We start from the raw sequence: 24,519 nt of genomic DNA, 5'->3' as shown, positions 1-24,519 counted from the left end.
GCCATGTGAATGCTAGTGAATGTTGGCAAAAAAGAAACAAGGTAATGGTGGCCAATCAACCATCCGATTCCATTATTATAATCGGAATTGGATGCAAATTGGTCCCGTCAAGTGCATCTCCAGTTGACGATACGACCAATTTTGGGTCGAAATTGGTCACATTAATCGGTCGAATATGCTGCAAGATGTCGGGCCAACTTGTTTCAATCTGGTGCGCAGCGAAAAAGTGGCCGGGTGGGGTGCAAGGGCGGAACGCAGGGCTGGTACTTCTCTGCTTACAGCATAGGAGTAGAATGAGGAGGCGAGCCAATGACAGCTGGGTGCTCACCAATATTAGCCGGGTGGAGCACCTGGCTAAATGAACCTGGGGAGAACGCTGTGCTGTAATGTGCATTTATACATTACCTGTCCTGTGTTGCAATATCCGTCCATCTTCCGCCACTCTACAATTGACCTGCATACACTCTGACACGTTCCACACCGGCAGTGTGTATGTGGCTAATTGAAGAGAGGCGGAAAACGGATGGATACCGCGGCACAGGACAGGTAATGTATAAATGCACATATACATTTCATGCACACACGCTCAGCCGATTCCTGAGAGATGTCATGCAGATATTGATCAGGAATCGGCCTGCGGTGTATGAGCAGATCTCTCTACTCAAATTAGATTGAGAGATATTTCTGCACTGCTGTCTGAGGGATCAAGTCCCGAATGTGTATAATCACCTTCTATCTGCCAAACTGAATGCTGACAGCTCTTTTGTTGTTAGTGTCCCCAGTCACTGTCCGCCCCGGTACCATGAAAGCGTATGGAGACAGATTACAGATGCAATTTTTATTTCCATAGCTCCACTTAGCATTGTAGTGAGTCAGGAAGTAGAAGCTGTGACGACTATATTTGCAGCCCAGGGAGAAAGCATTTATCGATGACGAGGGACAGATGTCTATGGCTGAGTACAGATGATGTAATTTTCCTATTAGATTGATGAGAAATTTCTCATCATTGGATAATTTCCAACATGTCCGATCTGCTTTCGATTAAGAAAGAGATTGATTTTGAGCAGTACTGATCTCAAAATTGATCACTTTCTCAAACTGAAGCTGATCAGACAGGTTGGAAATTATTGATCAGATAATATATAATAGAAATATTACATTGTGTGTAGCAGGCATTACAAGATGGCCAGGAAGGTGGTGAGTATATCTGGTTCTGCTCTCTTAACCCTCATGGCAGTCTATTAGAAACCGCCAGGGGGCAGCGCAGCAGGTTTTTTAAAATCATGTAGCGAGCATGCTAGCTGCATGTTGCAAAAAATAAATAAATAAATATGCAAATCGGCCCAGCAGGGCTTGAGAAATCCTCCTGCGCGGCATAGCCTGAGCTCAGCTCAGGTTAAGGCCTTGTTCACATTGCGTTCCAATCTTTTTTGAAGCAATATTTTTTTTTTTCCTTTTCTGGCGATCTCTGTTTGTTGGACGTTTTTGGTAAGCGGTTTTTGTGGGGTTTTTTGCAGAGTGATTCCATTTCTTTCACTTCCTGACATTAGTCAGGAAGTGAACTCTTTGATCCGGAAAAGATTAAATGCAGTGTATTTATTCTTAAAAACATGAACGCAATCGCACAAAGTGATTTTGTGAGCGTTTTGCGGTTTTCCTATACCTTCCATTGCATCAAAATTGCCCCAAAAATGGTCCATGCAGCGCTTCTCTGAGCCTAGAGGATGCTGCCTGAATGACATGATTCAGGTTTGCAGCATTGTTGGGCTGGTTCTGATAGTAGGGGGGGGGGTGAGGATGAGAGCTGATGACAGACGGGCGCTCGCCAAATTAGCTGGGCAGAGCACCTGGCTGAGAGCGCTTGGGGAGAACACTGGGATTTCCCCTATATTGGTCTTAGACTATTATAGGCATTACATTGTGAGCTCATCTGAGGCACTGTTAGTGAAAGGACTATGTAAAGCCATGTGATAAATGTCACTGCATATATAAGTTCACAATACAGTACAATCTCATTATAGTAAACTCTGATATAGTAAACCTCTGGCTAGAATAAACTCAGTCCCCAGGTCCCAACCTTGCAACTGTGTATGTATAATGTATGAGCCATCCTGATAAAGTACATCTCATATAGTAAACTACTTGGAGTTTACTTTAAGTGGTTTTGATGGTTATCAAACTACTATCTTGAATGTGTAAAGAAATGTGTATAGACATCCTTGAATGACCATGACCCAGCTCATCTGTGACAGGCACTGTGTAGCACATGCAACACCAAAATCTACCATAACTTTTGTGATGTAGTCAGTGGATGAATGGGATGTGGGGATGTGGTGCACATGCAGTCATTGAGAAAGTCTATAATCATCAAATAGCAACAGACTATGCAATGTGTGTACTGAACTATGTGTGTAATACTTCCATAACATCATTTTACAGGTGTGTGTATGCACTTGTACACCATTGGTACTAACTGTGGGTTTTCCAACTAAGTCTCTCATAGTGACTTGCCTTTGCATGTTTCACTTTTTTTTTCTATTTTCTTTAGCTTCAAAATTATCTGCTTTAAAACAGTGTGAGGCTATGTTTAGTTCAGTCACATGCAATTCAACACATGCAGTGAAGCATACAGTTTATGAAAAGTATGGTTTACCGCAATTGTATGCATTGCATCATGCTGATTCCATCGCACTGCACTGCTAACACATCAATGAAAGCGTACCATCACAATATAGTTGCATCGCGGTAGCAATGTGATATATTGTCTGACACAACGCTGCAGTGCAAACTAAGCCTATCAGTAATCTAGCCGTATGTTTAGGTATGTTGTGACCTGAAAACTTGGCATGTCAGCAAGAAGGACTGTCCAGCATAAAACCAGCCTGAAGCAACTTTTGAATTCTGTTTTGTGCAGCTTGGAAGAGAGAAGGGAGAATAGGTTTGATGGAAACAGCCCCAGCTCTAAGGTATTTAAAGCAGTATTTAAAATAATGTAAGAGCATTTGAATGTTTTTAGAAAAGCCCCACACTGTATAGCAGATACATATTCGAAACTTTGACTGAAAAGGGGGTTCACTATGGCTACGTTTCCACTAGGGTGCTGCATCCGAATCGGACGCTGCACCCATGCTGATGCAAATTTGCATCTGATTCCCTCTAGCAGTGCCACGAACTGCAATGGGATGCAATCCCTTTGCAACTGCAATCCACATGCATGATGCAAAAAAAATGCAGCTGGCCCTCCCCCTCACGCAAATTCGGATGCAGCCTATTGATTTCAATAGGCTTTAACATTGCATCAGAATTAGCTTGCAGGAAATGGGACAGAAATCGCAATAGTGGAAACTTGGCCTAAATCCTTGCACAGACACAAAATGGCCTCAATTCACTAAGATCATGCTGGGGAAAATAAGGCAATAGGAAACTTGCCACCACGCAGTGAGAGAGTTATCTTATCTCTTCATTCCTTAAGCTACCTCGTGTGTAGTTATTTTCACGCGCAGTTAATTAACAGGCTGTCTTTTTAACTTTAGAATTCTGGAGTTATTTTAGGCTTCTTGCACACAGGGACGTTACAGGCGCACGTTAGTGCAGCCTGTAACGCTCCCCCAACGCACAGCAATGTAACACAAGTGGGCTGTTCACACTGCCCACGTTGCGTTACATTGTGACGCAGCAAAGTGCTGCATGCTGTGCGTTCTACCCGGCTAAGCCGCGTTAGACTTTTTGCACATGCTCAGTCATGTTGGGGTGGAGGGGAGAGCGGCCAGGCACATGGCTAATTAATATTCACTGCACTCAGTGACGTGCAGTGTTTACTTCCTGGAGCAGCCACTCTTTGCGGCGATTGGCCGGGTGGGACCACGTGATGCCGCATGCGTCCAAGAGTACGCATCACGGACGCCAGAGTGAGCTGCACAACGCGGCTCACTCCGACGTGCACACCAGAGAACACCAGGCCTTGCGTTAGGGGCACGTTATGTGCCCTTTAACGTCCCCTAAATGCAACGTCCTGGTGTGTAACTAGCCTTAAGGATTGAAGAAGTAACTTAAAGAGAACCAGAGACATTTGAAAAAAGCTTTTATACATACCTGGGGCTTCTTCCAGCCCCATAAGCCTGGATCGCTCCCGCGCCACCGTCCTCCGCTGCCTCTATCCTTCATACTAATCAGGCGCATGTGTAAGAATATGGAGGGAGTCCCTGCTCTTGCGTACAATTGGCCGCGTCCGCCGAAAGTGACGGGACCCGGTAGTGACGATTAGAGGCAGCGGAGGACGGCGGCGTGGGAGCGATCCAGGCTTATGGGGTTGGAGGAAGCCCCAGGTATGTATAAAAGCTTCTTCATTTTTTTACCCAGGCTTCGTCTCTGGTTCCCTTTAAAGACAGAAGAGTTAACTTTAGGTTTGCCTGAGGTAAAATGTTTCCTGAATACTCCATGCTTCATCACCATGGTGATAACTCTAGAAACGTTATTAAAGACAGGAGATACGCTTAGTGAATTGAAGGCAAAGTCTGTTTGACACCCCCCCCCTTTTTTTTTTTTTAGCTACTCGAAGCCTAGAGGTGGGCCAGGTTAAACATGTCTGCATTTTCAACCACCCAGGCTGCTTATTCCTATATAGTTTATTTGGATAAGGAAGGGAAAAGGGGAATCGATGGATAGTAGTCCATACTCAATGTGATCCTGTCATGAACCAGTGTTTGTAATAGTTTAAATCTCTACTAGTAATTTCTGGTAAAGTTGACCATTAAAAAAACTGGTAAATGAGGTGCCAATAATTTCCGAGTTGATGCAGAATTATGCTCAGTTCCTATGCAAGTTTATGTAGCTTGAAAATGAACCAGTTGAATCCCACTAAAGTGTCATTTGATTGTTCCAGTTATACACTGCATACAAAATTTGAACAATTCTGCATCAATTTGGGATTATTGGCATCCTGTTAACCATGTCTAGTTAGGGACTTGTTACACTCAGCTTGAAGTTAGGCACGCATGATGTTGCCAGCCTGATGCTTCTTCAGATTGCAATTTTCTGATCAAGGAATGCTGATAACAAGTTAAGTAACCGTATACAATAATGCCAAGCAGCGACAGCTAAATTCTGGGATGCATAAAACTGGAGACTACTCCCTCCGTATAGTATATCACTTGTGAGGCCACATCTGGAGTATGGGATACAGTTTGGGGCACCACACTATTGAAAGGACATTGACCTTCTAGAATGGGTACAAAGACAGGCAACTAAATTAATCGGATGGATGAAATATCTCGCTTACCAAGAAAGGTTGGAGAAACTGGCCTTATTTAGCTTTGGGGGGGGGGGGGGGCGACTGAGAGGTTACCTGATTAACATTTATAAATACATCAGAGGACAATACAAAGGCTCGGCAGATTAGCTTTTTGTCCCTAGGATTGTACAATGAACAAAGGGACATGATCTGTGTATGGAGGGAAACGTTTTGCCATCTATTTAGAAAAGGGTCCTTCACTGAGAATGGTTAAAAGCTGGAATATATTCTCTCAGGATGTAGTTATGGCAAACTCTGTATCTGCATTTAAAGAAAACCTGTAATGAGGAAAAACCCTCTGTGGGATACTTACCTTGGGAGGTGGAAGCCTCTGGACCCTAACAAGGCTTCCCCGTCCTCTGATGTACCGGCAATCCAGCACTACAGCCCCCGAACATCGGCCAGTTAAATAGTTACCTACCACGATCCTGCGCAGGTGCACTAGCATCTCTCCATTCAGGTTAAGGTGGAAATGGCCGAACTCGATCAGAACCGCTCTACTGCCCAGGCGCGAGTCCTTTGCGCCTGTGCAGTAGAGCGGATACGATTGGGTTTGGCTAGTGCCCTGTGCAGGATCGCGGTAGGTAAATATAGCCTGTGCAGGATCGCGGTAGGTAAATATAGCTTGAACACGCTTCTCGGGGGATGTTTTGGGGGAGCCAGTTCTGGATTCCCCCGTAGCTACAGAAGACGGGGAAGCCTCATTGGGACCCTTTTTTCTTCCAGAGTACAGAGTCTCTTTAAAGAGGACTTGGATGCTTTCCTTACATTGTAGGGCATCTACGGCTGTAATCACTAGGGAATTCCCAGGATTTATCTGATTGCCATCTGGAGTCGGGAAGGGATTTTTTTCCTTTTAAGGCAAATTGGCCCAGGTCTTGTAAGGTTTTTCGCCTTCCCCTGGACCAACTGGGATATGTGCGGGTTCAGGACAGTGTTTGTGTATTTTTTTGATTGAACTTGGTGGATAGATGTGTTTTTGCAACCAAATGAACTATGTATGAGAGACGCATCACAATCACTTCAGATGTCAATCTGACTTCCTCTGGAAATATGGTTGGAATCTATTGATGCTACTACCATACAATGTTTTTTGGCTGATGCAGTAAAACATCATTGCTTTATTACTTGTTTTGTCCCTGCCTTTCTTTTAGCATTTGGGATGAGGAAGGGTCGGATGCAGGATATATTCTTAAAGGGCAACTGTAGTGAGAGGTATATGGAGGCTGCCATAGTTATTTCACTTTTAAGCAGTACCAGTTGCCTGGCAGCCCTGCTCGTCTATTTGGCTGCATCAGAATCACACCCAGGGCTGTGGAGTACAAAAATTATCACACTCCTCCGTTTATGAAACTTCCGACTCCAGGTACCCATAATGGCTTAGACTCCTCCACTCCGACTTTTTAGTCTCATTTTTGCAAAGGCTATGGATTTGGTTCAAAAATCATCCGACTCCTCAGTTTATTGAAACCACGGACTCTGACTTCAGGTACCCAAAATTACTCAGACTCCACTCCGCAGCCCCAATCACACAAGAAGCAAGCATGCAGCTAATCTTGTAAGATTTGACAAAAACGTCAAACTCCTGATCTGCATATGCTTGTTCAGGGTCTATGGCTAAAAGTATTAGGCAGATGGTTAACAGGATAGCCAGGCAACTGGTAATGCTTAAAGGAAACCAGAGCAGAGTAAGTATAAAAGTTTTATACATGCCTGGGACTTCCTCCAGCCCCATGCGCACAGATCGCTCCCACGCCGCCGTCCTCATTCTTCTCCGTCTTCAATATCGGGTCCTGTAACTTCAGCCAGTCTGCGCAAGAGAAGTGCGCCCTCTATACATTTCTGCTGAATATTTTTCTGTTGCTGGGGAAGTGTGCCTTTCCCAGCCTGGCAGTGCTGTGCCGGGAGCGTTTTTTATATTTATCTCTTCCGACAGCTGGATCTGCTTCTTTTCTCTCTCCTGCGTCAATGCAATTCCGACAGCAACGAGCAGCACGTGCATGGCGTCATGCGGTGGTGTACGCAATGGGATCAGCTTTGCTGGGGGGGGGGGGAGGGGGAGTAGATCCGCTGGGCAGATTGCTCTCGTGTTGGGGGCTGCTATACACGTGTCTAATTATTGACTGAGGGGGCTGTTATCAGCCGCCTCAGCCTTGTGTACGGGTCCTAACTCTATATGAAACCATATAATAAACCAAGCAGCAACTGAAGCCAAATGCCAATCCTTAACTTAAGACTACTACAGCCAATCCTTAACTTAAGACTACCCTGATCCTTCTTATCGTTTTAGAGTATGTGTTTGTATATACAAGGGCTGATTACAAAATAACATTTTTCCCTGTTTCTCTTTCAGGGAGTTAGACATGGGAATACTGTGCTTGTGAATCGTATATATTGATGTGTCTGAACGCTAAAGACTACAGTGATCCAATTACAGGTTCAGTCAGTGAGCGCCTTGTGAGTGGGTTCCTAGCAGTGTGATTAAATATTTCAGGCCATGGTGCTGAAAATTCTTCATGCAAGTTGCTGAACCAGTTCTAAATTCACTTTGCACCTCACCCCACGCGTGGTAACTTACTGGATTCTTAAATGGTCATATTCGCTCATGTGACCCTATAGCCCATCTGGTCCGTGATCAAGATATGTAGACCTCTGCTATAACAGTCCTTGGGGTTCACCGTATCACTGCTTGGACACGTCAATATATGCAGTTCATAAACTCAAACTCAGTATTCTTATATCCACCTCCTGATAGAGAAACAGTCCCCTCTTTTCTTGTCCTTCAGAAGTTATTAGTTGGTGAACAGTCTAATCACGTGTGATATAAATCTTCTAGAATTTAACCATAACCCTATTAAACAATCTAAGGATTTCTGTAGAACTCATTTAGTCCAGTCATAGACAGTAATTATGGGATCCAACTGACAGCAATGATGTTTTAGAAAACAAAGTCTTACAAATTTGTAATCCAGATCTCTGTGAAATGGTGATCAGACATGCCTGACTGCTGCTTCCTCTCGGATAAGCTGGTGTGGGGAGTGTCTGTATGTCCTTTCCCATTGTTTCCCCATAATGTAACAGTGTGCTTGGCAGAGCTTATGTTTATACACCCAGTGCCAGATACACGATTGCCAGATTGTTACATGCCCTATAGCCCTCAAAAGCTGGCGATATCCCATTGTAACTGTTGCCCTGAACCAGAACTTGATTTCACAAGCACTTGTATACCATGGTTGCACTTACCATGTTTTTAATCACATAAAAAATATTAACAGGGCTGAGTAGCAGTGGAAGTAGTGCATTGGTCTTGTGTGACCCAATCAGGTATTTCTGATGCTACCTGCTCTGTAGTCTTATACTTTTATAGAATGGAGACATTTAGTAAGTTACCTGCATTGCCATGCCCAGCCACTCGGAGCAAAGCCCTTGGTGAGGGTAGTAGGACTCAATAGCTGTAGGGAACTAACATTTGTAAAAGGAACTTGGTAGTGTTGCGTTCAGGTTTCTGTCAAGCGTCTCTTCATATTTAGAGACACAAAATGGCGTCCTGCAGGAATACTGTGCAGCACATGTCGGAATGAAGCTTTACTAATTGGTGCAAATATTCTGCCAAACTCACTGTTTTTGCATTAAAAGTGCCAGAAATGTCAGTCAACATCAGGCCCTTTCGCCCTTCTCACAGCAGCAAGGCAGAGGTCATGTTGAAGGGGGAAGACTGGACGCTTGTTCATGGGGTAGGTGGAAAGATGAACATGCTAGGACTGGCTATAGATAAGGGGGCAGAGCCTTGAAGAAAAATCCAGTAAATTGACCTTTCTGTAATTCTTGCTTTTCGCTATCCCTGCGGTAAACAATGTGCTCAATACTGCTTAAAAGAGGAGCTGTCAACCATACTATCTTAGAAAAAAACCCACATATGTAAGTAGATAAATACTTGCTCTACTTGCATAACATATGTATTGCACTGTCCACATTTTGATTTTAGGGATTGTTCTTCAGTAAAAAAAAGAGAATTCTTTTTAGCGTTTCCCATTTTAAGTGTGGCTATTTGAAGCCAATCCTGATGTAATTTCCTCTCTTACACTCCGCCTAATTTGCCCACCCTCCACTATAGAAAGTGCATTGTCTCAGCATGAGAAATACTGGCCAATCAGAGAGGAGCAGAGGTGTGGGAGGGGAAAACAGGAGGGAAAGACAGCGGCGGGGGAGCGATCCGTGCACATGGGGCTGGAGGAATGCTCCAGGTATGTATAAAACGTTTAAGCTCTGGTAAACTTTAAGATAACTTGTTAGTATACATAATCTGCATTAGACAGTGGGATGTGGGGGATGGGTAGAAAAACAAGGGGTGGGGGGAGAGCGCACTCAGGTTGTCATTCAATAAAAATGGCCAGCCGGCCGTGGAATATTCTCACCTGGATCTGTGGCTGACTGTCCCATACGGGATGGTCAGCAGAGGGCTCAACCCCCCTCTGAAACGCGTTGCTTAGCCACTATAAAAGTTTTTTTTTTACTTTTGATTCACACGGCAGCCGCCGTCTATTTCCTACTTGCATACACTTGCACTGTCAAATTGCTTAAATCCAAATTTCTTAACCCACCCACGACTGCCTGACAGTGCAGCCACCTATAGCGGCATCACAGCACTTAGGCTAGGTGGAAAACATACCAGAGCAATGGCCTGCTACTACAGCTCTGAAGGAGGCCATCGTCTGCACGCCTTGTGGAGGAGGACTTCTGCCAAGACTTGGTCCCCAGTCCAAGTGGGACAAAGCCTTTCTGCTGGCCACCCCGTATGGGACAGTCAGCCACAGATCCAGGTAAGAATATTCCATGGCCGGCTAGCCATTTTTATTGAATGACAACCTGAGTGCGCTCTCCCCCCACCCCTTGTTTTTCCACCCATCCCCCCCACATCCCACTGTCTACTGCAGATTATATACCACCTAGAGTGGCACCCAAGAGAGCAGCACCATCTCATGACAACTACAGACTTGCACAATATTGTCAAGATCGCTCCCTCTGTCCAACACAGAGGTTTAGGCTCCTTTCCTCTTAATTGTTAGTATACATAGGCTTTCATAGCTTTAAACAGGGAATGTTTTCATAAACTTTGTGCTGATCATTTTTTTAAAGCTTGGTGTAACAGGGCAAGTAATAGCTCACCAGTGATTCATTTCATGCTTTTTACTGTGCATGCTGTAATCTAGGTATTTGTGCTTACATGTCTGTACATACATTTCTGGTATGGATGATTGGGACAGCAAGGAATCTTTCTGGGTGACAAATGTTTATTGCTAAGCTTGGATGTTCTTATTTTGTCTGTGTGGGGTTGTCTTTATTGGTATGCGTGGTTTAGGCATATTCCATTCAAAATTACTGAATATGCAGGAAGAATTTTCATAGCTTCTATCTTTAAATAAAAACTGTTTCAAATTCATTAAGAACTTCATAAACCTCAAAAATGTGCACGCTTTAGCTGCTGTCTCCACTGCTGGCATGTTCCTATAAAAGCTAGGATTAGGTTTAAAGGCAAAGTCAATTGTGGACTAGGCTGTGCTGCATATGAATCTGGCACCAGGAGATTTGGTGCAGGTATAAGAACATCAGCAATACTCATTCTGCTCCACTAGTGCTATGCAATGTAGTGTGTTGGTGCTCTGCTCCTGCTCTACTGTAAACCACCTTGTACACATGCCAGATGGCACTTGGCCAAGGCAGCTGGTTAGGACGCCTCTGCCGAGAACGTAGCATGTGATCAGCAGCTGCCAATTCCCCTTGATGCATTGGCAAGATGTCAAACTGGTGGCTTGCCTCACCTGAGAGCAGGTCAAGGGCATTGCTCTTCTACTGACCATGCCCACTCAGTTGTGCACTGTGCTGTCAGTCCTCCTTCACCATAGCCGTATAACTGCAGGCTAGTGACTATCCCCAAACTATCGCCTGAGGGATAGAGTTGTGGGATAGACTTCCCATTGCATAGTATCTCAATCTAGCCTCCTAAACCCCTAAAACTGACCCTAATACTAGAGTTGCCAGCCCAAACTGGTCATCTTGATGCCTTGCAGAAAATCAAAGCTGCCTCTGTGCTAATTCTGTTCTTGGCAGCACTTTGCCGATAATGTTTCCTGCATCGGCTACAGTACCAGCAGCCAGTATGCTGGTGTCCAAACCTACTGATTTGCCTATAGTGGAGCACTTGTGATAACTATGTGCTGCCTACCCCCCCCCCAAAAAAAACAAAACCCACATCCTCAGGAAGGAAAAGACGTCGGGCACTTAAATATTTGGGTGTCGTAGGTAGCAAGTCTAGTTCCAGCAAATTTGTGCATGGAGCTTGGTAGATGTAATATGAAAACTGTTGGTCCTAGATACAGGAAAATAGGGGCAGCAGTAGAAACCAGTTGGATTCCCACAATGCAAAACATGCTTTTTGTTGCTGCCTGTCACTTTGATATGTCTCCGGGTAAACAATGGAAATTCCCTACAGGTGGAGTTACCTGTAGAAATTAAAACACACAAGATGTTTTGAGCCCTTATGACACTATTCAAATCCTTTAAAAAATATATATATATTTCCTGTGGAACTGGGCTCTAAGGTTGCGTTCTCTTAGTATTTAGTTTTGAAGTTGCACTTACTAAGGGTTTATTCCCAAGTAATTGGCACCTGGTCAAAATGTCTTTAGTTGAACCTAAACAAATGTAGCGCTGCTTTTCAGCCCTTTTCATTAGTGTTATTGCTTCAATAATTTGTTCACGCCTTTCTGACAGTGTCTGCCCTATAGCCTCGCAATAGTAACAGGTATTTGCTGTTCAGAATTTAAGGAGTGATGTTTTAGTAAGAGATTCTATCAGGTGTGCTGGTAAAATAATTGGGACAGATTCTTTCAGGGGTTGAAATACATTTTTTTGTTTGTTCTTTCACCTTCTTACTGAAATGTATATTTTGTTTGCTTGTTTAGGAGGTTTAGTTTTTTTGTTTATTTTTCATACTACTTGGGCTGTGCCTCAGATGTTTTGCATTTGATAGTTTAATTCCTACTTCTCAACTCTTGTAGTTACCCTGTGAGACTCAACGTTCCTGATGTCTTTTGTTTCCTTGTAGGTTAGGCTGTTTCCCTGCTATTGATGGACATGTACGCCTTTGCAAGGTTTTATTAGTAAGGAGGCTCCAGAGTTTTCACTGCTTGGGTTGAGAAGTATGTTGATTTATTTATTAAACACTTTATTTCTGAGGATTTTTTTTAATCTGTGAAGGTGGTAGGATATTTCTTGTGTGAGAGCTATAACTATACTTTAAATAAACTGACCTGTTTGCGAATGACCATTATTTTTTATTTTCGCATATAGCATGTTTGCCTTCATTTGCATGCCTTTTACCCTGCACTGTGTTTAGCCCATCCATTTTTGCTGATGTCCTATCAATGAGAGCAGGTTTCTTGTAATCATTTGAGATGTTACCTGCACCATATTTGGTATTATGCACCAGCATCATACTTTGACTACATGTATCTAATTGTAAAGTATCACCTTGAATAACTCCCCTAATAGAGTTCTGGGATGTCTGCTCAGCTGAGTGTACTTGTTTGGGAGAAGAAATGTTGTCTGTACAATGAGTTGATAACTGGTTAATATTCATATTACGACTGTGCATGTCCAATAGCAAGTTAGCAACAACTCCTGCTGTATTTTTTTTCAGGCCCTGCTGGTTTTTAGTGTACTGAATTTCTTACATATGCTACTATACCTGTGTAAAGTCTGTATTTGACGTTGATCATTCATCTTGCAGGTGAGCGTGTTTTGTGTTTTCATGGGCCTCTCCTGTATGAAGCAAAGGTATGTTGCTAATGTTGTCCCTTCTGTTTTCTCATGGATTCTTGGTTATGTTTGTGGAATCTGCTTGCTGTGATGAACAAGAAGCTTGCAGGGTATTGAGCTCAGGGTTTAGTGTAGGAATGAAAACCGACATTCTGTCATTTTTTGAGGAAAGTGTAATGGCACAGAGGGTTAATGCTATATGCCGTGTGGTGCTTTTTATCAGAAATAAATGCTAGGCGTTGCTAAAATGAAAGCAAGAAAACTTGGACCTCGATATTCATAGAGGGTAACAGATTTGCAGCTGCTGTTTTTACACAGTGGTTCCTAATGGGGTGCAGCTATTCAGGATAATTAGCACAGATTGTAATATTTCCAGCAGGTATCGGAGTGAGCAGACATTGCTTCCCCTCAAAGTTACTTCCCAGTAGCAGTTATCCCTCTGTCCCTTCCCCAAAGCTACCTATATCCTTACACTTGGAGTATATATATTTTGCAATCATTTTTATGCTGAGGAATATCAGACTAGTTGAAAACATGTCCATAAACCTCCCATAAGGAAACTCAACCATCAGCGGATACTTATCCAATGTGCACTTTAATTTTTATTATATGGAGGTTATACAGCATAACATGACAAGTGCTTGTCATGTTAATGCTGTATAACCGCCATATGATAAAAATAAAAGTGCACGTTGGGTAAGTATCCGCTGAGGGTTGAGTTCCTTATGGGATGTTTATGGATTTGACTGAAATGGAGGTTTGATGACCCCTCTTTGCCATAGGGACATTCATCGCTTTCATCACTTGGACATTCATGCACCACATTCATCGCCTGAGGCCCGCAGACTCCTTTGTATTGCAGCTAGTTGAAAACATGGCCATCCTTTAAAGTGTACCTGAGATGGTTGATTATAAAGAAAATGTACATACTTGGGGCTTCTTCCAGCTCTCCGCCTCTCTGTTCACCCACTACTGGCTCTGGAAAATTCTCCAGTTGGCGCAGGCACAGTCTGGCAGGCAGGCACCCCTGCACAGGTGCAGAAAGCTCCCGGCAACCTGAACACAGAGGGAGCACGTGGCCCTGGACCGGAGGACTTTGCGAGGCCATTTGCAGGCGAACGGAGAGGCAGAAGAGGACAGCATGGGAGCCGATCATGCTGGAGGGTCTTTAGGAAGCCCCAGGCATGTATATTTTCTTTATAATCCCCCATCTCTGGTTCCCTTTAAGGCAGTCATCTGTTGTAATTGCTCAGAAAGGAATGCTAAATGAAAGTACACAGGAGTATGATGACCTGTCTTCTAGTCTTTTTATTCCAGGTAGGGATGGCCAATAATGATTTTATGTGAATGGATGCATCTTTGAGAAATGGTGTGGTTTTAATTGGTCCATTTCCAGCCTGCATAAAATAAAAATATATGTTGCATTATCTCAGAATTATTAGCACCTTATTGACATCCCCAATTTCAAGCAAGTTACAGTGGGTTCCCATTCCTGTCACATTACACCTGCCACTTGTTTTCTATGCCATTGGAATTTAATGACACATCCAATAATAAAATCTCTCAGGCCACCATCACAGGGGTGCGGTGTAACAACCGATTTGTAACACTGCTTACTGCACTGCAGTTCCTATGCAATGTTGACAGTGCAGTGCATATGGTAATGCACTGCATGCAAAGCGTAAATGTGCACATTAACAGTGAGCGAAGCATAGTTTTAATGCTTCACTGAATCTGACACATAACTGTGCGGATAATGTGTGGCACCACTTTCCCTGTCCGTTGGATTCTTGCTGTAACATGGACTGCAATGGCCACTGTGAACCTGGCCTCTAGTATCAATTGTTTCTGATCAGTCTGAAGAAGAATTCACTTCCCACTCTTGCACAATCTGATTATTTGATTGGACAGTTTCTCAGATTGTTTAATATCTAACCCGTTGTATGTGGCTTTAGTTGCTTTTAGCTATTAGATAGGAAAATGTACGCCTTGCTTAAACCTGAAACCCAGTCAGTTATTTTAGTTATTGAAAGTTTGGAAAATATTAGATCCTCATGGAGAATGAACATTATCCCAGTGGGGTAAAATTCTTCAGTAGGGATGGACTGCATTAAAACTTGTGTAGTGTTGATAACAGTTGCCAAAAAACACTTGACAGAGGTACTGGTGGCGTCATTCACTTCCTACCCAAGGTTCATATTCTAACCCTGGAAGTCACAGGAATAGGAAGTGGTGTGAGCCTAGCAAGAACAACCCAGCAGGAGTTTTAAACTTGTCCAACTCTATCCATATGGGAACATAAGCACTTTATAAAGTCACACCCTGTTTTTAGGTCTGTTTATCATATCTACTTCTTGATTCACTAAAGGTGTTTGCAGAATTTCCTTGAAAAACCTAACTCTGTGCAACACATAAAAACTACCCCCATCACTAGTCATTTCTGAATGAATGGTGTAATTCAAGATTAAAACACCAAAAGTAGAAATCGCATAACTGCGCAGTATCTGCCTTTTTAGTCCCACGGTTCACTTTCAAAACCTTTCAGCTGCAACTCGGACAATTAAAACTTTAAAAATTGTACCAACTGCACCTTAAAGCAAATCTGAAGCAAAAATAATTGCACAAGATAATTAACTGTATGTGTAGTACGGATAATAAATAGAACATTAGTAGCAAAAGTCTCATATTTTCAGTTATATAGCTTTATAACATTACATTGCATCAGACATCACCTTATCTCAAGCTGTCACTCACTCAGAAAACAGAACTGTGTTCGACCAAGTTGGTCGACCAGTTCAGAGAAGATCTTTTGCATGGGTAACAATTCAAGGTTTTTTGTTTTTTTTATTTTTTTAACTCTTCCTATACTGGAAATCAGAAATGGCCTTCACGTAACTTCTTAGTAGGGGTAGTACCATTTGTAATTAGGTTTATCTCATTATGTCACGTCACTTCAAAGTTGCTTTAAATAAACCTTATTTTTACTACCTTGGCATTAGTTTTAGGCCTCTTTGACATTGGGATGTTGCGTTTGATGCGACATTAAAGTTATGAAATTGGACGTTATTTTGCACTGCGTTGTCTCTCGGTACATCGTTTTCATTGCATACTGATGGAACGAAAACCGTGCATGTGTTTTTTGTTTTTTTTAACCAAAAAAAACCCGTACTGAGCATGTGCAACACACAACGCAGCAAATGTATTGCTAAACGCACAGCATGCAGCACTCTCTAAATATTGCTACACGTTACACGCAACGTGTGCACTTTGAATGTCGCACAGACTTTGTATTGCTGTGCGTTAGTCTGCGTTATAAAATTTTCTAATGTGCGACTTTAACGTCACACTGTGAAAGAGGCCTTACTGAAGCGGAATAAAATGTATAACTATTTGTTTTTTCCTTTTGGTACCAGGATCAAACCAGTACCAGATAATTTCCAATTGAGAGCTTGAAATTTTCAAAAATATAGGAATGCTGCGCTCTAACCTAGAATAGATATTTTGTTAAAGGGGAACTGAAGTAAGAGGAATACGGAGGCTACCATATTTATTTCCTTTTAATCAATACCAGTTGCCTGGCAGCCCTGCTGATCCTCTGCCTCTAATACTATTAGCCATAGCCCCTGAACAAGCATGCAGCAGATCAGGTGTTTCAGACTTTAAAGTCAGATCTGACAAGACTAGCTGCATGCTTGTTTCTGGTGTTATTCAGATACTACTGCAGAGAAATAGACCAGCAGGGCTGCCAGGCAACTGGTATTGATTAAAAGGAAATAAATATGGCAGCCTCCGTATACCTCTTACTTCAGTTCCCCTTTAAACTATCTGACATAAATGCATTTAGTATTGTCAGGAAGTTGATGCAGAGCACCACCACACTGTCCCGCTCTGCCTCCTTATGTCTTTGGTAACTTGGTTCATCCTGGATTTCAGCATGTAACTGACAACTTCAATGAATATGGTAATCTGCATCCTGGGTGCAGAATTGTATTTATTCAGGTGACTGGATGTATAGAAATGATTTACACTAAATGTGCTGAACAATCATCCCGCCCACTACCTCCACTAGAATAACTGAATATGTTGCTTAACACAAAATGGCCATCCAGAAATTATAGCCTTCCTAATCTATAACCCAATCTGAACTATTGAACGAGATGGGGGGGGGGGGCATTAATATAAAATGTAAATTACTTGTACTATCAGCCCATAGAAAGATTCTACCTGAGACCTGGTGCTGCTCTTATACCTTGGGTAAAGCCGTTTGGACAAATTCATATGGACTTCAGGGGCCAGTCTAACCAATCCAAGAGCCAGAACGGTGTTAAAGTGGGGTGAAACTTCATATTAACTGAAAAAATAAAATAAATCCTCCAATAAGAAAATATTTATTTAACTTACCTATCCTGTTTTTAGTGTTCACCAGGGGCGTAGCAATAGAGGGTGCAGAGGTAGCGACCGCATCGGGACCCTTGGGCCAGAGGGGCCCTTCCTCAACTACAGTATTAGCTCTCTATTGGTCCTGTGCTCATAATAATCACTTCTATAGATACTTTGAATATTGGTAATCATTAACAGGCTATTTCCCATCCCCTTCTTGCACCTCTGACACTGTGGTTGTCCTTAGCAGGTTTTGGTGCGCCGTATCAATTATGTATAGAGTGCTTGGGGGGCCCCAATGTAAAACTTGCATCGGGGCCCACAGCTCCTTAGCTACAACACTGGTGTTCACTGTCAGATTCAAGAGACATGTGATATGAAAATGGACAAGAATATTTCTGTTGATTTCCATTGCTACGCTTTCTCTGTGATGCTAAAAGTAACATCACTTATGCCCTTTAGGGCCCTTTTCCACTAGCGCGTTTGCGCTAGCTGAATCGCAAAACCGCAAACCGCTAGCGATTTTACAATCGCTACGGTTTGCTTTTTAACATAGGAATCGCGGTAGGTCATTTCCACTACCGCAATTCGTTTTTTACTTGATCGCGGCCGCGAACGTCGGGGAATCTCCGCTAATTGCGATTCAGCAATCGCTAGCGTTCAGCGTGAACGCTAGCGATTGCTAGTGGAAAAGGGCCCTAAGCTTTACCCAGCTCAGGGGAGATTAAATTATCTTCCTGTCAGTGTCCTTATCTTATCTGAAATGGGAAATTTCTGTTAACATTTTGAGATAAGCTTGTTACTGTAGCAAAAAAACACGTTAAAGGGGAGCTGTCGGCCATACTATCTCAGAAAAATAAATCACATAAGTAGATGAATACTTGCTCTATGTCCATAACCTATGTATTGCACTGTCCACATTTTGATTTTAGTGATTTTTCTATAGTAAAAGAGAAAATCCTTGTCCATCTTGAAGCCAGCCAATCCTGACATCTTTTCCTCCCTTACTCTGCCTGTGTATCATCCACCCTCCTCTCAGTATTCAGACACTCCCACCAAGCTCTGCAATAGAAAGTGCATTGTCATTGTGTGACTCTGCAGCTTCTCAGCATAAGAAATATTGGCCAGTCAGAGCAAAAGAGTTGTGGGAGGAGAAAATAGGAGGGAAAGAGGCTTCAGCTAATCAGGCTGCATTAGTTAAGTCTGAGAGGAAAGTAAAGTAGAAAAAAAGAACTCCGCATGCCCTGCAACTTCCTTTGTATGGCATATGTACCAAATAAGAGCCAGGGAAACTGGGGAATGATCTTTTATGGACAAGAAAAGTAAGAGTGATTTTTTTCAAAGGGAATCTGAAGCGAAAATAAACGTATAATATGATTCTTTGCATATCCATACAAAAAGACTTCACTAAACGTTTAGACTTTCAAAGTTGCAGAGAGCTCTGTCTTCTGAAGCTTATTATCCTCAACTGTCTGTCACTGTATTTTGTGTTTTCTGCAGAGGAAAGTTCAAAAGGTCATTAGCCTGCTCTGTGAAATCATTTAGAATGCTGAGTGAGTGTAGTGTGTAAACAGCAAATATTAGAGAATGATGCAATGATATAAAAAACTATATAACTGAAAATAAAAATGAGACTATTTTCTTTGCTACTAATGTTCTATTAACTATCGGTACTACACAACCAATTCATTATTTCATTTTTTTTTTTTTTAATTTGAGATGCTACAACGCCTTTTAAAGAGACACTGAAGCGGAAAAAAAATTATGATATTATGATTTGTATGTGTAGTACAGCTAAGAAATAAAACATTAAGATCAGATACATCAGTTTAATTGTTTCCAGTACAGGAAGAGTTGAGAAACTCCATTTGTTATCTCTATGCAAACAAGCCATTAAGCTCTCCGACTAACTTAGGGCTGGTTCAGACGGACGTCTGCGTGGCGTCGCGTCTGGGGGCGTTGCGGCGGCTGCGTGGTCAGGCTTTCGGTAGCCTTCAGTCGCGTCGTGATGCGGTCGCGTTTTTTTCTTCCCCTAGGGGAACATTAGCCGTCGCGGTTGGCCGCTCCCTGAAAGCAACATGTCGCTTCCAGGGGCAGCCCGAACGCTCGTGAAAATCTGGACCCGAACGCCGCGTTCGGGTAAAAGCGCGCAAAAGCTCGGTGTAAACGCTCCCATTCACTTGAATGGGAGCTTTTAACGCGACGTTCCGAACGCTTGCGGTAAACGCTCCGCAAGCGTCCGTCTGAACCAGCCCTTAGTCGTGGAGAGGGCTGTTATCTGACTTTTATTATCTCAACTGTAAGTGAACTGTTTACTTTTTCTCTGCTAGAGGAGAGGTCATTACTTCACAGACTGCTCTGAAAGAATCATTGTGAATGCTGAGTGTTGTGTAATCTGCACATATTATAGAATAATGCAATGTTAGAAAAAACACTATATACCTGAAAATAAAAGTGTGAGAATATTTTCTTTGCTGCTAATCTTCTAGAAATTATTCATAGTACACAACCAATTCATTATATCATATTTTTTTTTTTTTTTTTTTTTTTGCTTCAGTGTCTCTTTAAAAGCCATTTGCCAAAAATCAAAAACTTACCAGCTCTATAACGTCTGAAGTTCATTGGCTATGTGGTTTCTGGGGCAATTCACACCACATGTTTTTAGTTTTATGAACTCCACTTGGTGCAACTAACTGAAGGGACATTCTGCAGCATGAATTAATGAAATAATTCTTCTAACATGCTAACTTTGGGTCTGACTCTAGCGCATCACTGGATAATAATACTGCTGGTTAAATGGAACAGCTTTTAGAAATGTTATTCTAATCTGTATGCCCCCTGGGGGCCAGATGAGCTTATAGTGTAGGATAATATTATCCTCATTACTGTCCTGTAGGTTTGGAAATACAACAATTAGCGTTTCTCTGCAGTAAAGTTAGTGTGTGGGCGGACTCTTATGGCTACATGACAGCTTCTCCCTCTGAATAGGATGTAGAGGAGCTTTGATTGCAGGATTTTCAAAGCTGTAGGACTCCAGGGCCCATATGCAATTCACTTTTTCACCTTAGTTTTCCCCTAGGTGATAATTTTAAACTTGTCAATAAAATGCCTTTTAAGCCACCAGGAAGCAAGAAAATGCTCAAAATAAATTTGATAGTACTTTTTACCTACTTTTTTGGGGGGTAAAGCACACCTGAAGTGAGTTTGAAAAAAAAAAAATAACATTTATTTTCTTTAAAACAATGCAAAATGCCTGTCTGTCTGTGTGGAGGATAAGCATGTAAAGGAAACCTGAGATGAATCTAAAGTAAAACAACCTGCGGCTTCCTCCAGCCTCCTTTGGCCAGATTGATACCTCAACATCTTCATCCGCTATGGCTCCCATTAACTCCGGAAGTCGGGGCTTACTGCGCATGCATGGCCCGGCTGTGCACACGCGCCCCATCGCTCTCCTGTCTCCAGGCTTTCTGTGCCTGCGCAGTACAGACGCAGAATGCTCCTGGCCACAGGAGCGCAATGGTGGAGCATGCGGCCGCACTGCGTCTTTGCCATCTGGCCGTAGTTACTGGGAGGATCCAGAAGGCAGAAGAGGATGGCGAGGCCGAAGGGGGTTGGAGGAAGCCCCAGGTATGTGATTTTTCTCTTTTTCTTTTTTTAATTTTAAGATTCATCTCAGGTACACTTAAGGTCCAGTATAAGAGCAGAAAAGATTTTGGCCTATTGCACCCAATTTGAATTGTCCAAAATCACTCAACTTTATTGCACAGTACTACAGACACAATGTGCTCCTCTTATAGAGCCAAAAAGTACACCGACAATTAAAATTATATCTGCTCAGACATTAAAACCAGAAGTTACCCCGCTTCCCACTCCTAAGGTGCGTACACACATGCGACTATAGTCGTTTGTAACGATCGTTCCCCGATCTTTACCAACGACGATCGTTACAAAAAACGAACCACCGACTATTAAGGCAAACGACGAACGAGCCAAATCGCTACAAAAGAAAGTTCTGTCTCGGCGGATTTTAACCAACGACGATCGTTTGCAAAAGTAGTACATCGTTGGAAACGATCGTTCGTACTAGGCTTGACATGCGCATTTCACTATTTCTCCATGGAACTTCTCATTTTTATGCGCAGGCGCAATAGTTGCTTTCTGTGATGTAACGTTCGTTCTAACGATCAGATCGTTACACACATTTTAAAACTACCTTTACTTAGGTCGTTCTTTCATCAATTAAAAGTTCGTTCGTCGTTCTTAACGAACGATCGTTGTCTCATGTGTGTACGTAGCATTACACTTGAGGTCCAGCTCAGTGTTTTTATATATTTATTTTGGTGTGGGAAAGTGTTTAGATGGGAGGTAAATTTGTTTCATTACTTTATATTCTTGTTTGTACACTTTTTTTTATGTGTGGCTTACAAAAGTTTCTCTCCTCCAGTGTGTGAAAGTTGCTGTTAAGGAAAAGCAAGTGAAGTACTTCATTCACTACAGTGGGTGGAATAAAAAGTAAGTTGAAATAAAAAATGAAATACACAATTTTATGACATTCATTTACCATCTTGCTAGTCTCCATGTTAAACTTGTAAAATAAAGGTGAACTTTTACTGAACATTTTGAAACCCAACTTTTGCAATACCAGAACATTGCTGCCTGCTTGCACTAACTGGGATCTGCTGAGCCCGGTGGATGCTGAAACTTGGCTGGACGTCCTAGTACAGAAGTCTAGCCACATTACTGTCCTAGCTGCTGTACACTAACCTCTGATCCAATGTGCTGGCCATATGGCAGCCACAAGGTGCTGGGCTGGCTGCTTGGATAAGGTGCCATATATTTTCTGATTTTGTATACTCCCTGGAGATCAGAATACCCCCAGTTAGTGATAGCAGGCAGTACTGTTAAGGTGGCCATACATCAGTCGACTTGGCCGATCGACCATCCGATTCGATTATTCTAATCTAGTTAGAAGAAAATCTGTGCTGCTTAGTGCATGCCTGATCGGGTCACAATTGGTCGCATGAATCATATGGACATGCTGGAAGACGTGGGGCCATAGTTTTTGAACGGGTGTGTGGAGATAACGGAAAGTAATATCGGGACAAAACCCCTGACTCTGTCCACCCCTTAATGGTCGATTTGTCCATCTCCCCCTCCCCCGTTGTCTAATGCACTATACATTGGCTATCCGCGTCCACCTCTTGCTATGGGTGCCATCCTCCATCCATGCACGCGCCCCACGTGGTTGCTGGCGTTCACGTGTGTGTGAGGTCACACATGCACCCATGTTACTCCGGTAGCCTTGGGGGGGGGGGGGGTGGAAGGAGGACGGCACCCAGAGGCAGTGGTGGACGCAGACTGGTAATGTCTAGTACACTAGGCACTGGGGGGGAGGGGATGTGGGGGAATATTGAATATTAAGGGCAGTGTTCTCCCCAGGCTCTTTTAGCCGGGTGCTTCACCCGGCTAGTTTTGGTGACCACCCGGCTGTCATCGGCTCACCTCCTCCTATGCTGTAAGCAGAGTTGCTCACAGAAGCACTGGCACTGCATTCTCATCTCGCCCCACCCGGCTACTTTTTCATGCCACCCGGCTACTATTTCATGCCACCCGGCTGGAAAAAAATTCTGGGGAGAACACTGAAGGGGTAGGAAAGCGCCAGTGTGGCGGATACAGCATCACAAGGCTGATTCGGATTGATTTCAGAATGAAATGGATTGGGAATCGGGCCCTGTGGTGTATGGGCAGGCAACAGATCTCTCTCCGGTCTGTCTCTTGGCCGATCTGCCCATACATCGTCTGATGTAGGGGCACCTTTAAGATTTTGCAACGCCTCAATATCTTATTTCTTTAACCATTTGGTCTTTGGGAAGGGGGGTTGAAAAGCATAAAGGCAGCAGAAAGAGGTGTGAGATCTTGTTGCAAATGTCCATTAAAATTACCAAATACTTGAGACCTAAAATGAAATTCTAGCTGTGGGGATAAGACCTTATACCTGTCTACTCTGCTGAATTGTTTCTTTTGTCACCCAACCCCTTTTTTAACCTGATTTTATGCATTCACCCATCCCCTTCTGGTCACAGCTGATACGGGAATAGATTGGTAGCTGTTTTCATTGATAGGGCTACACTTTAATCTGTCCCGGTGTTGCATTGAGTAGAACAGCCATGAAGCACAGATATTCCTCAAGATTTTCACTGTCAGCAGATCACAGCAGGGGTCATTATCAGCATTGAACTATCATCACTTGTATAAGACTCTCTATATTCGAAAAGCAAAACTCATTATGAAGAACACTTGCCCTGGAAATGCGTTGTTTGAGCTCCTTCCATCAGATAGACATTTCAGGTCAATCCACACAAACAGACTGAAGAACAGCTTTTTCCCATCTGCCATAAACTTGTTAAACTCTGAAAATTCTATGAAGTAACTAACACTGTGTACAAATTAAATATGTGAACAAGTTAAAATATTAAAAATACCTGGCATACTTGTATAATTCCTCCATTGCTACTATCACCACGTTCCTTTTATGCACTGTGGGGCTGTTATGAAAAGTATTTCCATTGTGTTACACAATGACCATAAAGTGCTTGAATCTTGGGCATCCAGCAGACTATTAGGGCTGGAACCCACAAGAGCGTTTTTTTGAGCATTTTGGCAGCGCTGCGATACGCTAGCGTTTTGCCAAAACGCTCAGCTGATGTTAATGGATGGGGCAACTTCCACAGGAGCGTTTGCGTTTCCCAGAAACGCAAACGCAGGACATGCAGCATTTTGGGAGCGTTAGCGCTTCAATGTAAAGTATTGAAACGCTAGCAGAAACGCTCAGCAAAACCTAAACTGAGCGGTTCTGCTAGCGTTTTGCGGTTCAGCACACTGTAACAAAATGAAAAATAATTCACAGGACCAATCAGGATAAAAACGCAAAACGCTAGGCACCCGCTGGGGAAAAAAATACAATGTTGCAAAACACAACCCAAAACGCGCATGAATCCGCTTGCAAACCGCTCAGACAAAACGTTAGCGGT

General features: G+C 42.9%; 1 protein-coding gene across 2 annotated transcripts in view; it reads left to right on the top strand.

Annotated features, from left to right (window-relative positions):
* Nucleotides 1–24,519, top strand: part of MORF4L1 (mortality factor 4 like 1) — a 51,920-nt gene that overhangs the window by 1,968 nt on the left and 25,433 nt on the right. Inside the window, exons 2-3 of one of the 2 annotated variants that reach the window (XM_068275073.1) lie at nt 13,080–13,126; nt 21,933–22,000. In XM_068275073.1, coding sequence (XP_068131174.1) covers nt 13,080–13,126; nt 21,933–22,000 — 115 coding nt within the window. Of the gene's footprint in view, nt 1–2,914; nt 2,967–13,079; nt 13,127–21,932; nt 22,001–24,519 lie in introns of both variants that reach the window. The other variant, XM_068275074.1, reaches the window with a different exon arrangement.

This window comes from Hyperolius riggenbachi, chromosome 3 (genome assembly GCF_040937935.1).
Source record: "Hyperolius riggenbachi isolate aHypRig1 chromosome 3, aHypRig1.pri, whole genome shotgun sequence".
Classification (NCBI taxonomy): domain Eukaryota; kingdom Metazoa; phylum Chordata; class Amphibia; order Anura; family Hyperoliidae; genus Hyperolius; species Hyperolius riggenbachi.
Note: the sequence above shows the minus strand (reverse complement) of the source record. Positions and strands in the feature narration are given on the sequence as shown.